Source organism: Pan troglodytes, chromosome Y (genome assembly GCF_028858775.2).
Source record: "Pan troglodytes isolate AG18354 chromosome Y, NHGRI_mPanTro3-v2.0_pri, whole genome shotgun sequence".
NCBI lineage: Eukaryota > Metazoa > Chordata > Mammalia > Primates > Hominidae > Pan > Pan troglodytes.
In genome coordinates, this window is record NC_072422.2 from 4,788,415 (window position 1) to 4,804,072 (window position 15,658).

The 15,658-nt window shown below is 35.6% G+C and overlaps 1 protein-coding gene across 1 annotated transcript; it reads right to left on the bottom strand.

The window, feature by feature from the left end:
- Positions 1 to 383: 383 nt before the first annotated feature.
- Positions 384 to 12,630, bottom strand: LOC100615389 (putative SLC9B1-like protein SLC9B1P1). Its single transcript, XM_063805011.1, has 6 exons — positions 12,600 to 12,630; positions 10,805 to 10,911; positions 9,814 to 9,963; positions 5,794 to 5,902; positions 4,770 to 4,906; positions 384 to 599 (listed from the first exon to the last, which is right to left on the bottom strand). The coding sequence occupies exons 1-6, from the start codon at positions 12,628 to 12,630 to the stop codon at positions 384 to 386; spliced, it is 750 nt and encodes a 249-aa protein (XP_063661081.1).
- Between the last annotated feature and the right edge of the window lie 3,028 nt (positions 12,631 to 15,658).

A 15,658-nucleotide genomic window follows, 5' to 3' on the forward strand; every position in this document is an offset into this window, starting at 1 on the left:
CCTATTTGGAAACTTAGGCTATCTTACCAAGTTCAATATTCAAAGTTTTTCTTTTTGCCATTAAGTTAGTTTAATTTTATATTAAGCTCCGTTTGTATTATGATATCAAATTCAGCCTGAGGGATTACTTTAAACTTTCCTAGGGTATTTACAGATTTAATTTGTTCTTACAGTATGTAAATACTAAGAGAGCATTCTTTTTAATATTATTTTTATTAAATTAACTTTGGAGTAAAAAGTGCAAGAAAAGCCCTGTACTGAAATCACATATTTACTAAATCCCGGATTTTCTGTACAGTCCCTCCATATTTCTACTTTAAAATTCTTCTGTCATGTGAAATAATTCATTAAAAGAAGCAGGCAGATGTTGAAAGGTAAACTTTTTAATGATGTTCTAATGTTGACAATTGCAGTTTTATTTTGCTTGGATCATAATGGCGTGTAAGCATTTTAGGCCCCAGAATGCCCATAAGTAGAGCTCCATTTGGAGCTGTGATCAAGATGGCTAAAAATGCTACTGTCATCACATCCTTCACATATGGTTCCAAGTGGGGTGTGGAGACTCTTGCTGTTTCTAGAGCCAGAGGACCTAACACAGCCTACATTTAGGGGTAAAAATAGGGCATAAAGAAAAATATTAAACTGAGTTAATATATAATGTAACTGGCTCTGTTAAAATAAACAAAATCTAGTACTAGACTATTAGAAAAAAAAGTACTCAGTAATTTTCATAAGTTACTCATCAGTTGCATGTTCTTCCTAGGAAATATATGTGGAGGAAGAGTACAATAGTGACAAATCAGCATGCAAACATTTTTGGGCTGATTTTCCACTCTTGTCCTCTCAGTGTTCCTCTATTGAAATATCTCTTTTGAGTGTTGCCCTCATAACACCAGGAGTTCTAACGAAACCGGTTTTGCTTAGTTGCCTTTATTGTGTACCAGTGGTTTTTGACTACAAGAAGACAAAATAAAATATTAAGTTTTCTTATGGTTCTCTAGGATTTGTTGCCCTTCTTTTCATTGTTCTCCTTATTCAGGGGGCACTGGGTTATAGCAGAACTGACAGCAGGCTTGGAATCTAGCAAACTGGGTTTGAATTCTATTTTTGCTGCAACCAGGCTAGTGACCTTGTACAAATGACTCACACTCTTACTTGTACACGTACTTACTTACATGTAAAATGAAGAACAAAATATTTATCTCACTGGACGGTTGTGAAAATTAAATATGAGAATGTGAAGAATACCTGGCACAGAGTAGGTATTCAGATAGTGGTAAGTTTCTTTCTCCTTCACTCCTCATCCCCTGCCAGGTCAGAGAATGAGTTCCTTTGAAGTTTTTGTTTTAGAATGACTCTACTGGGTCACAAGTTTTTTTTCCCTAGTTACCTTCTACCATATTATTTTTAATAACATAAAGCAAATTTCTTGATAACTCTCTTTCCTTGTGTTTAATAAGTAGGAATGAAATTGCCTCAAAATTTGGGGGAATTAAATACCAATATATAACATATTTTCTATGGAGTTGCAAAGTAACAACATAATGGTAGAAACATTACCTCTGATATGGAACATTATGGCAAAAGAACCCCTCAATTTAAGATCAATTTCTATATCCTAAATCAATAATTTAGAACGGTATTATTTTTATATCATAACTTTTAATGTACTGAACATGATCCAATGTGCTGGAGGATGCTAGGGAGAAAAAAATAATCATGCAGAAAACCACCTTGAAAGAATCTTACAGTTTAGAAGAGGATTTGAACATAAAAGAACTGCCAACAGAAAAAAACAAAAACAAAAACCAAACCCATTGACTTTTAAGAGATGATGATTATAATGGTGAAACTAGAAATAATATTTTTATAGTTATATGGCATTCATCATATGTCAGGTATCATTCTTAAAGCTTTCCATTTATCAATTCATTTAATTCTTATGACAACCTTATTATGTGAGGACTTTTATTAGATGATAAATGATTTCCTCCTAGTGACTGAGATTTAATATTATTTCTTCAAAAAAATCCAATTGCCAAGCTGATCTTACATTTGTAAACTAAATTATTTATTTACTCTCCTAATAGCTTCTATTTTTCCAGTCCAATTTTTATCAATAACTCGAAACTAAGGAACAAGAGAAAGCTGAATCTTAGCCAATTTTATTTCGGCAGCAGAGAACGGCAGAAGAAGATAAAGGTGAAAATAATTTAAAATTGAATTTTAAATATTTGTTGATTGTATTTACTTGTGACATTATTGTTATCTATTATTGCTGTTGTGATTCTACTTGTATAAATAATTAACTTTTTATGTCTTGCCAGTTTCTGGGACCAGGTTGATATTCTTTGTGTAGAAGCTAGCCTGGAGTCAGCAGACAGGAATAAGCAGAAGCAGAATAATACTGCAGGACTCGAGTGAGTGGTCTCTTTCCTCATACCTGCTTTTCTTTTTTCCCTGCTTTATGAAAATTATGAAATAATGAAACAAAATTGCAAGAGTATTGTTGGAAGGAGAGAGAACAGATACTCCTTTTGTAGATTTATTATTCCCTACAGTAGACATTAAAAATAAAAAGTTATTATTTATATTACTTGGAGGGAAGATAAAATAACAACATTGTTTGCTAACTGAGCACCACCATATGCCAGAGAGAGTGCTAAGCACTTTACGTGGATTATCTCATTGAATCCTGACAACACTGCTAAGAAACAGATACAGTCGTAGACTTCATTGTAAGTTGAGAACACTGAGAGACTAGAAAATAATTTTCCTGAGATTATAGGCAAGGAACATGGTATTCAAAACAGGTAGTCTGGCTTTATGAACCTGCTTTTCTAACATGATAATAGAGGTTTTTTTGCATGAAAATTTAGGAGCTTCTGTTTTGGAATAGCAACTAAGAAAAGAGCCACAGGAAATTAAGGTATATTATGCTGCCAAGTTAAACAGTCTAACAAGAAGTAGCCATATATTTTAGTAGGAGGAGAATATCCTTGAATAACAGGGCAAAATTACAAGGTTTCCCTTTCCGTTCATTCATACTTGCAGGCATGCAATACGTATTTGCCTCCTGCATGTCAGGCAGTGTGTTAAGTGCCAGGGAGAAATAATGAAAAACAACTGCAACAATCAGACACTGTCCCTGTCCTTAAGTAGTCTATCAAGGGGACGGGGGCAGGGATTTAGCCATTAACCAAATAGTATACAAATAAATGTGTAATTAAAAAAATACACGTGCATTTGTGTGATGGAGTGAGTGGCAAGGTAGGAAAAGTATTTTTTTAAAAATCAATGTGTCTCTATTTTACTTTACTTTTTTTTTGTGACAGGGTCTCACTTTGTCACCCAAGATGGAGTGAAGTGGCATGACCTCAGCTCACTGCAGCCTCAACCTCCTGAGTTCAAGCAATCCTCCTGCCTCGGCCCCCAAGTAGCTGTGACTACAGGTGCGTGCCACCACACCTGACTAATTTTTTTGTATTTTTTGTAGAGACGGGGGTTTTACCATGTTGCCCAGGCTGGTCTTGAACTCCTGAGCTCAAGCGATCTGCCTGCCTCAGCCTCCCGAAGTGCTAGGATTACAGGCATGAGCCACCATGCCTGGCCTGTGTCTCTACTTTTTAAAATCATAACATTTAGCTATATTATATTCAGCAACATATAAAAACTCTAATTTTCAGATATATTCTTATTATATATTTTAGGAAAATAAAAAACATTTTCATAAACTTAGGAAGTACTTATTGAAAGAATACTTTTTGATTTCAAAATAATTGCTTTTAAAACTGAGATTTCAAAAGGTTACATTGGCTAGGCCCAGTGGGTTATGCTTGTAATCCCAGAACTTTAGGAGGCTGAGGCAGGAAGATCACTTGAACCTAGGAGTTCAAGATCAGCCTGGGCAACATAGCAAGACCTCCTCTTTAAAAAAAATCAGAAAGAAAAGGCCAGGCACAGTGGCTCATGCCTGTAATCCCAGCATTTTGGGAGGCTGAGGCAGGCGGATCGCTTGAGGTCAGGAGTTTGAGACTAGACAGGCCAACATGGTGAGACCCCATGTCTACTAAAAATACAAAAATTAGCTGGGTGTGGTGCTGTGCACCTGTAATCCCAGCTACTGAGGAGGCTGAGGCAGGAGAATCGCTCGAACCTGGGAGGTGGAGGTTGCATTCAGCTGGGGTCATGCCACTGCACTCCAGCCTGGGCAACAGAGTAAGATTGTCTCAAAAAAAAAAAAAAAAGAAAGAAAATCTGAAAAAAAGCAGTTGGGTGTGGTGGCAGGTGACTGTGATCCTAGCTACTCAGGAGGCAGATGTGAGAGGATTGTTTGAGCCCAGGAGGTTGAGGCTGCAGTGAGCCGTGATCATGCCACTGCACTCCAGTTTGGGTGACAGAGTGAGACCTGGTCTCAAAATGAAAATAAAAATAAAAATAGAAAAAGGTTACATTGAGTTTCTTTGTTTGTTTCTGTTTATTTATTTATTTATTTGAGATTGAGTCTTGTTCTGTCACCCAGACTGGAGTACAGTGGTGTCATCTCAGCTTACTGCAACCTCCGCCTCTTGGGTTCAAGCGATTCTCCCATCTCAGCCTCCTAAGTAACTGGGTCTGGTTACGTTAATTTTAATGAATAGTTATGATCAATCAAACATTTAAAAATAAGGATAATAGCCCATATTTTGTGATTGGAGTAACATTTTTCATTTTAAATTTTAAAAGCATCAAAATGAAAGCATTAAGCAATAGGCTTAATATGTTCTTACTTGTACTGTAGCTTTGGGCATCCATGCTAAAGCAATAAATATTTTCTCCTTAAAACTAAAACCAGCAAAGCACATCAATATATATATATTTAAAATTCGAACACATAATGCCAAACTCAGAGTGGCAACAGATATGCCTACAACAGACAAAAACAAACATAAATAACAAAATATTTGTGAAGAAGTGTTCTTTATGCCCAGGAATATGATTTCTAAAACTTTTGAAAGCATTTAAGGCTTTTGTCTCTTCATGTGTTTAATTTTTACGTAAAAAAATGATAATAAAAAATGAATTGTATGGAGGATTCTCCGTAAAGTGCAAGACAGTATCTGATGGTGGAGGTACCATGAAAAATAAGACAGATGACATTTATACAATTCTGAACTAATAGACTTTTTTTGAATACTTTTATTATTATTAATAATAATTTACTTTTTGAGAAGGATTCTTGCTCTGTCGCCCAGGCTGGAGTGCAGTGGTACAATCTCAGCTCACTGCAACTTCTGACTCCCGGGTTCACGTGATTCTCCTGCCTCAGCCTCCTGAGTAGCTGGGATTACAGGCGTGCACTACCACACCTGGCTAATTTTTGTATTTCTAGGAGAGATGGGGTTCCCCATGTTAGCCAGGCAGGTCTTGAATTCATATCTTCAAGAAATCTGCCAGCTTCGGCCTCCCAAATTGCTAAGATTACAGGCATGAGCCACCACACCCAGCCAACAGTTTTAAATGAAAGTACTCAAAAAGTGCTGATCGTATCAAATATGTTCCCTCAGGAAAGAAATCTTATATTTATTTCCTTAGATAACTCAGGGAAGATATTCAGGGCTGTCCTTGGTTTAAAAAAAAAGAGCACACAGTGTAAAGGAAGAGCAATATGAAAATATGACACTGTATCAACATGTGTTTCTGAAGAAGGTCCTTGTAGCCATTCAAAAATATATTGTAAATAAAAATAAATGTATTTATAATTTTCTTAAATATTTTTGAATTTCATATTTTTTGTGCTCTAATTATTCTTACCAACAATATTTGATTCAAGCGATGAAACAGATACTTTTGCTCCAACTAAACCAAAAAGAAGTGGTTGAAAAATATCCCATACATTTGTAATAATCTTTTGGACTTTCATCTATAGAAAAGAGAAATACATTTATAATTATTTTGGCACATAAATATATTTCAGAAAGTTAAAGTCTCCCTCATCTTTTTTTTTTCACTTTTTAAGTATTTTAAAGATGGGGTCTTGCTCTGTTGCCCAGGCTGGAGTGTAGTGTCATAATCATAGCTCACTGTAGCCTTGAACTCCTGGGCTCAAGTGATCCTCTCACAGTCTCCCAAGTAGAACTACAGGTGTGTACCACCATGCTGGGCTAATTTTTAAATTGTTTATCGAGATGGGGTCTCACTATATTGCCCAGGATGGTCTAGAACTCATCTTCAAGTGGTCTCTGGCTGTGGCCTCCCAAAGCGCTGGCATCATGGACATGAACCACCATGCCTGGCCTAAAGTCACTTAACCTTTAATAAATTTGAGACACTTTATTTTAATAAAAATGTTAAACTTAATTAATAAAAACTGAGCACTTCAATAGTTTTACTCAAACACTTAGGTAGAATTTGATTAAAAGAATTGCACAAAGCAATAAAATAATACTATTTGGCCATTTTGTCACAGAATAAGTGATGTCCTTATGGTTCTAGCCATGTTTTGTATGAGTTCCAGATTTTGTCTCTAAGTTAACTGAACAGAGATAGAACTACATCATGCCTGATGAGAACATACCCAGTTCATGCAAACATTTGGGTTGTCAGAAGGGGGTTGGGAAGCCTTCCACTAACAACCATCCTGGAACTCAATCCCATTAAAGTGAATCCTGATATATATAGCATATACTACTAAGAAAAACAATTTGGAAGTCTGCTAGGCCTGCTTCCAAAGAACCCATGTTGAGTACTTTAAAGTCACTTTTTCCTTAAAACAAAACCAAAACATATATTAGATTCTCATTTAGCTGCCTACCCAGCTTCCCTTTCTGGAAACGAATGCCTCCCAGTGCCACTTCCCCAATTAAAAGGTTACAGGAAAGGCCCCTGTTGGCCTGCATTACTCTGGCTCTTCTCCAGGAATTTGGATGAAGAGATTTCAGTCTCAGTCTGGGTTTAATATTTTTTTAAACGGAAGATACATAAGAACTTTGATGCCTCTTCCTTGAGGCATAAACTATCTTCATAACTATTTCCCTTATGACTGTGTTTTCTGATCCTCACTTATTACAGTTTAAAAAAAAGAAAAACAAAGAAAAACGATGTTACTAACCTTTACAGCATAATTATCCTATTTGTTACTTTTAATCTTTAAAACTTGTTTTAGTTCTGTTTCTTTTACCATTTAAAAAAGTTTTACCAGTTTTAATTTTATTTATTGATTTGCATTTCATTCATTTCATTTCTTTTATAATTAAGATTATATAAGAATACTAAGCAAAATGCCACTATGATTTTTGATTAGGGAACTTCTCAAGCTGATTCTAAAATTTATCTAAGAAAGAATGTCTGTAGGAACAGCCAAAAAATACTTTAAAAAGAAGTATAATCTATATTAGATTTTGACACATAAAACTGCAGTGATGTAAAACAGTAGTGTTGGCATAGAAATAGAGAAGTAGGATTAAATAGACTTCAGAATTAATATATATGGGAGAATTTAATTCATGTTAAAAAACTGAATTATTAATGAATTGGTCAATAAATAAACAATATGGCAAAAAATGACTGTCTAGTTTATGTGCATATATCTGTTTGTACATATTCATCACATGCAAGTATATATGTGTGTCTGAATATGTATATATATTTATGTGTGTGTATATATATATATATATATATACACACACACACACACATCAGGCATGATGTAGTTCTATCTCTGTTCAGTTAACTTACAAAATGTATGCGTGTGTGTGTATATATATAGTTTGTAAGATACACATATGTATATATGTGTAACTTTACCTCACAAAATGTATCTGTGTGTGTATATATAAATATAGTTTGTAAGATACACATATGTATATATGTATAACCTTACCTCACAGCATTCACAAAGATAAATTCCAAATAGATTAAAAGACTAAATGAAAAATCAAATTAAACAAACAAAAACCACCAAAATATTAAATGATAATACATAAAATAGTATATCTTTGTAATGTTTATATGTTATAATCTTCAGTGAGAAAATCCTTCTTAAATGAGATTCGGAATCCAAAACAAAAAAAGGAAAACCCAATAGGTTTGGTCATAGGAAATTTTACTTTCATACACCAGACACCATAAACAAAGTTGAAGATAAGCAAAAATTATATGCAATATATACATAACAAAGGATCAGTGGCACTAACCCTAAGAGAAACTATAAATTAGAAAGAAAAAAATAAATAACCCAATAAAAATGGTCAAAAAAGATCATAGGTATTTTAAAAAGAATATATGAAGAGAAGCTTACTATACTACTAATCAGAGAAATGTAAATAAAGAATAACAACATCACATAATTGTAAGAAACTATAAGAATTGGATGGTGAGGTCATTTAATAGTGAAAAGAATAGAACTAGTGATAATACCAAGTGCTGTTGATGAGTTAAAGCATTAGATACTTTTGTGCACTGTTGGCAGAGTGTAAATAACCAAAATTTTTGAAGGGGTAATTTAGCAGTGTCCATCAAAATAAAACACAGATCATTTCCAGCCAGGTGTGGTAGCTCATGCTTATAATCCTAGCACTTTGCAATGTCAAGTTGGGAGGATCCCTTGGGCTCAGGATTTTGAGACCAGCCTGGGCAACATAGACAGAGACTCTGTCTCAAAAAAAAAAAAAAAAGAAATCATTTCTGGGACTCTATTCCTACAGATGTACCTGTAATCCCAACACTTTGGGAGGCCAAGGCAGCAGTATCACCTGAGGTCAGGAGTTCAAGACCTGCCTGGCCAACATTGTGAAACCCTGTCTCTCCTAAAAATACAAAATTTGCTGGGCCTGGTGGTGTGCGCCTGTAATCTCAGCTACAAGGGAGGCTGAAATAGAAGAATCACTTGAATCCAGGAGGTAGAGTTTACAGTGAGCCAAGATTATGCTACTGCACTCCAGCCTGGGTGACAAGAGTGAAACTGTGTCTCAAAAAAAAAAAAAAAAAAAAGACATGAACAACACTGTTTATGACAGCACTGTTTGTAAATAACAAGAAGTGGAAATGATCTAAATGTCTATAAATAGAATACTGGTTACTTAAAAAAATGTAAGGGGGTTAGATATTTGACAGTGGTGGGGAATAAAGAAATCTTTTACATTTTATTCTATATGTTTTATTCTTTTACAAGCATTTCTATTTTTATTATTTATTTGTTTGTTTATTATTTTTTGTGTGTGTGTGATGGAGTTTTGCACTTGTTGCCCAGGCTGGAGGGCAATGGCATGATTTCGGCTCACTGCAGCCTCCACCTCCTGGGTTCAAGCAATGCTTCTGCCTCAGCCTCCTCAGTAGCTGGAATTACAGGTTCCCACCACCACGCCACCATGCCCAGCTAATTTTTGTATTTTTAGTAGAGATAGGGTTTCAACATGTTGGCCAGGCAGGTCTCAAAATCCTGACCCAAGGTGATCTGTCCACCTCGACCTCCCAAAGTTCTGGGATTACAGGCATGAGCCACCATGCCTGGCCTTTTACAAACATTCTTCATGGATTAATTGTATAATTAAAATTTCAATGAATAAAATAATTAGATTGATATGAGTAATATAATATTATATAAAACTTGGGAAAAAGAGAAGCCTGATGTGATTAACTCAACTTCTGATTCCATATTAGTATACTTCCAGCTGCTTTTCCTAAATATTTTATTTCCTCGATTGATTCATACACTTTCTTGAGGGTAGCAAACCTTTTGGAATATTTTCCAATGAGAATGAGGGGATTTCCTAAATATATGCAAAAAATTCAGTTGTCTTAGCTTTAAAAATATAGCATATTAAAAATATTCACCTTTTCTTGGGACCATTTTGTCCCTGCAATGAAACGCAACACTAGTGTGCATAATCCTCCAGATCCATGTAAACCAATAGGTTGGTTGCCTAAGACAGCAGAAACACACGTAATCAAAACAAGGAAGCCTCTCTTCAATGTAAGTTTTTTCTAGAATTAGATAGATATTTAGAAATTAGTTTATATTAAATATATAATACAAGATTTGACATTATCTATTATATATGTTTGACCCTTTGACATTATGTCTTTAAATGTTATATTAAATGTCTAAAATTTTGATTTTCTTTCTCACCATACATTTTAGCGGACTTACTACCAAGTAACAAAATTTCCAATTAATAATGTTTCATCTTCTGCCACATCTCTGATACTAGTATCAGTAAAATGGTTAAAGTATTACTTTAAGTGAAGAAGAAAAGAGACCCATAAAATCTCCAGTTTCATATAACATATCCAATGAATTCTTAAAAAATATTTGAATATCTCTTTGGTCAGTATGTTGCAGCTAAATTTGGATGGAAATTACAGAAATATGAAAGTAATGGCATGTTTTCCTTTAAGGCAGGAAATGGCTAAGTTTGAGAGCTGCCTTTGTCAAAGGATAGCTGGAGTGAATTTCAGTCAGAAAATATGCAGAAATAAATGGGAACCTATCTCCCCCTAAAATGTTTAAGGGAAAATTTGGGGGAAATTATCAAACATCAATAGGCAATTTAGTAGAGAAAGGGAAAGTATAACTCAGAGAGATACTCTGCATTAAGTTTATTTTTTGACATTCTTTATTTGCCAAATCAGGAAGCAAAGACTTTAATCAAAGCCATTGTCCTGTATCAATCACTGCTTTGCTCAGTTTTAAATACAGAGTAGGCATTGGAGGCTAGTTTTGAAAAATAGAGTTAAGTATTAAATTTCATGGATCTTACCAAAGTTTAAAATTTTGGAAAAAATGTCTAATACTATACTTCTATAAAATAGATTTTGTATTTACCTGGTCTTCACTTGGAAAATATCGAACAAAAAATCCCAAAACAATTCCTGCCAGCAGACTAATATATACGTTTCTTACAGAGGCTATGGCGTTATTAATCATACCACCTGTAGGGGCACACAATAAAAAAAAATTCACAAAGAAATATTTTCACACACACTACACATCAGAAAAGCAAATCTAGGTGGTTCATGAAGAAAAGTAAGCATTTTATAGAACAAATATATGCAAATGGTCTTTTTATAGTGACATGTATGAAAACACGTAGATCTATTTAGTACATTAAATATATATGCTCAAATAATTTAATATATACACACAACCCAGAAATGTCCATTATATAAATAGGCCAGAAAACAAAGACTTAACAAGCACAAGATTCTCCCCTTATATAGCCAATTTAAAAGACAGAGTGAGGTAGTCTGGGCGCAGTGGCTCATGTCTGTAATCCTAGCGCTTTGGGAGGCTGAGGAGGGTGGATTACTTGAGGTCAGGAGTTCAAGACCAGCCTTGCCAACATAATTAAACCCCATCTCTACTAAAAATACAAAAATTAGGTGGGCATGGTGGCACACAACTGTGATCCCAGGTACTCAGGAGGCTGAGGGAGGAGAATCACTTGAACTCGGGAGGCAGAGGTTGCAGTGAGCTGAGATCGTGCCACCACACTCCAGCCTGGGTGAAAGATGGAGGCTACACCTCCAAAAGAAAAAAAAAAAGACCAACTGGGGTACAAGAATGGAGAGAGACCGAAACACTTGTGGCACTTAGCATATGGCTGGTAAGGGCTATATTAACAATTCTTCTTTGATGTACTATATGAAAAAGAAACAAATGATTTTAACATGAAAAGAACAATGTAATAACCACATAAAAAATTTTGTTCCAGGGTCAGTCCTAGAAACATTCAAGGGTCATTTAAGATTTCAGTATATTTAAGTTTCTACTTTTGGTGAAGAAAAAAGGAAAAAAAAATACAAAAGACTCCAGTATATTTTATATTAATTAATGTAAATATATCCATACTTGTAGTTCATTGTGATAAGTAAAAAACAAAAAATAAAAAAACAGAATGAGTCACAAAAATAGTTCAGTTAAGCTCTGGGTAGTGGATTCAATATAGTACGTAAGTATATTTTTAGATATATTTTCTACTAAATATAACAGGCAGCACATAGTGGGCTCACACCTTTAATCCTAGCACTTTGGGAGGCCAAGGCAGAAGGATTGCTTGAGCCCAAGAGTTGAGACCAACTTGGGCAACAGAGTGAAGCACCATCTTCACAAGAAAATAAGAAATTAGCCTGGTATGTGGTGTGTGCCTATAGTCCAAGTACTCAGTAGCCTGAGGGAGGAGGTCCCTTGAGCTCAGGAGTTAGAGGCTGCACTCTAGCCTGGCTGACAGAGCAAGATCCTGTCTCAAGAAAATAAAATATAATAAAAATAAAAATAATATAAACAGAGTGATGTCAGCCAGATGGTGGAATGGGAAGCTCCAAACCTTGATTCTCCATAAAGATAAAAACTGAAAAACAATATATGGTCTAAAAGCCTTTACGGAGCTCCATAAACCATTAAAAAGTTGTAGTAGCACAGACAAGTGCTAAGCCAAGAATAGTGGAATTGAACAAATAAGAAAAGCTGTTGCATTATACTCATGATACCCCTTCCCCAAGCTCGAACAGGTTGGTTTGGCTGGGAAGCACTCAACTTGCATCTTCTCCGTTAGCAGGGAAAGAGAAGACTGGAATGGAATAGTTTCATGAGGTTACCTGAAACTCTCTGTCTCTCTAACTTGACGCCCAACGGGCATACTTTGGATGCATGGGAGCCACTGAGAATAAAGGAGACGTCAGAGATGATGCAGCACCAGGGAACCTGCAGTACCACAGACAGATACCAGAGGGAGCAACAGCTCCAGAAAAAGAAACTGGCAAACCTCTACTTGGGATGTTGCAATGTATAAACCCAAAGAAGATGCATTCTCAGAAAAAGTTTGAGAGGCTGCTGGAACCTATAGCCATGCTGATTCAGGTATGAAGGTCTTCCGTATGAAGCCAGCTGATAAAAACTGGGAGAAGTGGCAGTTTTTTCAAATGCCCAAATCTTGGCAAAAATAAATGAAAAATAAAAAATAACAAGACATAAGAAGAAACAGAGAAACCTGATGACTAAATTAAAGGAGCAAAATAAATCTCCAGAAACCAACCCTACAGAAATACGTAAATGAGTTACCTGACAAAGAATCCAAATTAACTATCTTAATGAAGCCCAGTGACAACAGAAATAAACAACTAAGTGAAAGCAGGAAATAATTCATGAACAAAATGAAAATATTAACAGATATAGAAACTGAAAAAAAAAGAGGAACCATACAGAAACTCTGGAGCTAAGGAATACAATAGCTCAATTGAAAAATTCACTATCAGAAATCACCAATAGACTGTGTAACTGCCCAATGGGTTCACCTCTTGCCCTGCTTAGACAGAGCTGATTTATCAAGACAGGGGAATTGCAGTGGAGAAAGAGTAATTCAGGCAGAGCCAGCTGTGTGGGAGATCAGAGTTTTAGTTTTCCTCAAATCAGACTCCCTGAGCATTCGGGGATCAGAACTTTTAAAGATAATTTGGCAGGTAGGGTCTTGGGAAGCGGGGACTGCTTATTCATCAGGTTGGAGATGAAATCATACGGGGTTGAAGTGGTGTTTTCTTGCCATCTTCTGTTTGTGAGTAGGGTGGCAGAACTAGTTGAGCCATATTACCAGTCTGGGTGGTGTCAGCTGATTCATCCAGTGCAGGGTCTGCAAAATATCTCAAGCACTGATTTTAGGTTTTACAATAGTGATGCTATCCCCAGGAGCAATTTGGAGAGGATCAGACTCAGAACCAGAGGCTGCATAATCCCTCAACTGTAATTTATAATGTTATAGCTAATTTGTTTATCCTGCAAAGGCAGACTGGTTCCAGGCAAGAAGGGGAACTTTTTGGGAAATGGCTATTATCAACTTTGTTTCAGAGTCAAACCAAGAACTGAATACCTTCCCAAAATTAGTTCATCCTACTGCCAAGAATGAACAAGGACAGTTTAAATGCTAGAGGCAAGATGGAGTTGATTAAGTCTGATGTCTTTTGCTGTCATAATTTATTCAGTTATAATTTTTGCAAAGGCAGTTTCAGTAACATCAAGCAGAAGAAAGAATCAGTGAAATGGAAGAGTAGTCATTTGAAGTTATGGAGTCAGAGGAGCAAAAGGGAAAAGGAGTGAAGAGTGAAGACAGCCTAGGAGACTTACAGGATGCCATCAAGCAGACCAATGTATGCATTATGAAAGTACCAGAAGGAGAAGAGAAAAATAAAGGGGCAGAGAGCCAGTTAAAAAAATAATGATCAAAAACTTCTCAAACTTAAGGAAGGAAATGGACATACAAATCCAAGAGGCTCAAAGAACTCCAAGTTGGCTAATTTGCAAAAGACCTACAATGAGATACACTACAATCAAACTGTCAAAAGTCAAAGACAAAGAGAGAATTTTGAAAGGAACAGGATGAAAACAACTTGTCACATACAAGGGAGATGCCATATGGTTATCAACAGAATTCTCAGCAAAAACTCTACAGGCCAGAAGAGAATGGGATGATATATTAAAAGGGCTGAAAGAAAAAAAAAAAAAAACTGTCAACCAAGAACTGTATAGCCAGTAAAACTCTACTTCAAAAATGAAGGACAAACAGAGAGTTCCCCAGAGAAGTAAAGGGTGAGGGAGTTGATCACCACTAGACCTACCTTACAAAAAATGTTAAAGGGAGTCCTCCAAGTGGAAATGAAAAGGCATTGGATAGAAATGCAAAAGCATACAAAATATAAACTTCTTTGGTAAAGGTAAATACATGAGTGAACATAGAATCCTTTAATACTCTAATGGTGGTAAGCAAAACACTTTTATTCCTTTACTTTTTTTTTTGAGACAAAGTCTTGCTCTGTTGCCCAGACTGGAGTGCAGTGGTTTGATCACGGCTCACTGCAGCCTTGCAGTCCTGGGCTAAAGCAATCCTCCCACCTCAGCCTCCCGAGTGGCTGGGACTACAGACATGCACCACTACACTCAGATAATATTTTTAAATTTTTAGCAGAGATAAGGCCTTGCTGGTCTCAAACTCCTAGGCTCAAGCGATCCTCCCATTTTGGCATCTCAAAATGCTGGGACTACAGGTGTGAGACACCACACCCAGCCTGTAATTCACTTTTAATTGAAGCATAGAATTTAAAAGGTAAAAGCATAATATTACTGTATTAAATTATGTGAATAAACAATATAAAATATATAGTGTGACATTGATAACAAAGTGAGAAGGAGGTGTAAAAAAGTAGAGTTTTTGTATGTGATTAAAGTTAAGTTGTTGTCAATTTAAAATAGATTATTATAACTATAAGATGTTTTTATGTAATTCTACAGTAACCACAAAGAAAAGACCTACAGAAGATACACAAGTAAAAATGAGAAAGGAACCAAAGCATGTCCCTACCAAAAAAAGAAATCAGTGAAACAAACGGAGGCAGAAAGAGAGGCAAAGTGGAAAATAATACCTGCAAGACATGTATAAAACAATGAACAAAATGACAATAGTAAGCCCCTCCTAATGCAAATAGTCTAATTTTCCAATCAAAAGGCAGAGAATTTGCCGAATGGATTAAAAAAATGTAAATATATACTATATGCAAGAGACTTATGTTAGATCTAAACACACACAAAAGTTGAAAGTGAAAGGATGGAAAAAGATATTCAATGCATTTGGTAACCAAAAGAGAACAAGGATGGCCATACTTAGACAAAATAGAGTTAAGTCAAATAATAGCA

What these genes read in the sequence shown, in the direction of transcription:
- LOC100615389 (XM_063805011.1), bottom strand. Translation starts at nt 12,630, where the DNA reads ATGCATCCAAAGTATGCCCGTTGGGCGTCAA. An exon ending in CAAAATGGTCCCAAGAAAAG is followed by an intron (nt 5,903 to 9,813) that starts GTGAATATTTTT and finishes TCTTTTCTATAG; the next exon opens with ATGAAAGTCCAAAAGATTAT. An exon ending in GCTTGAATCAAATATTGTTG is followed by an intron (nt 4,907 to 5,793) that starts GTAAGAATAATT and finishes TGTCTGTTGTAG; the next exon opens with GCATATCTGTTGCCACTCTG.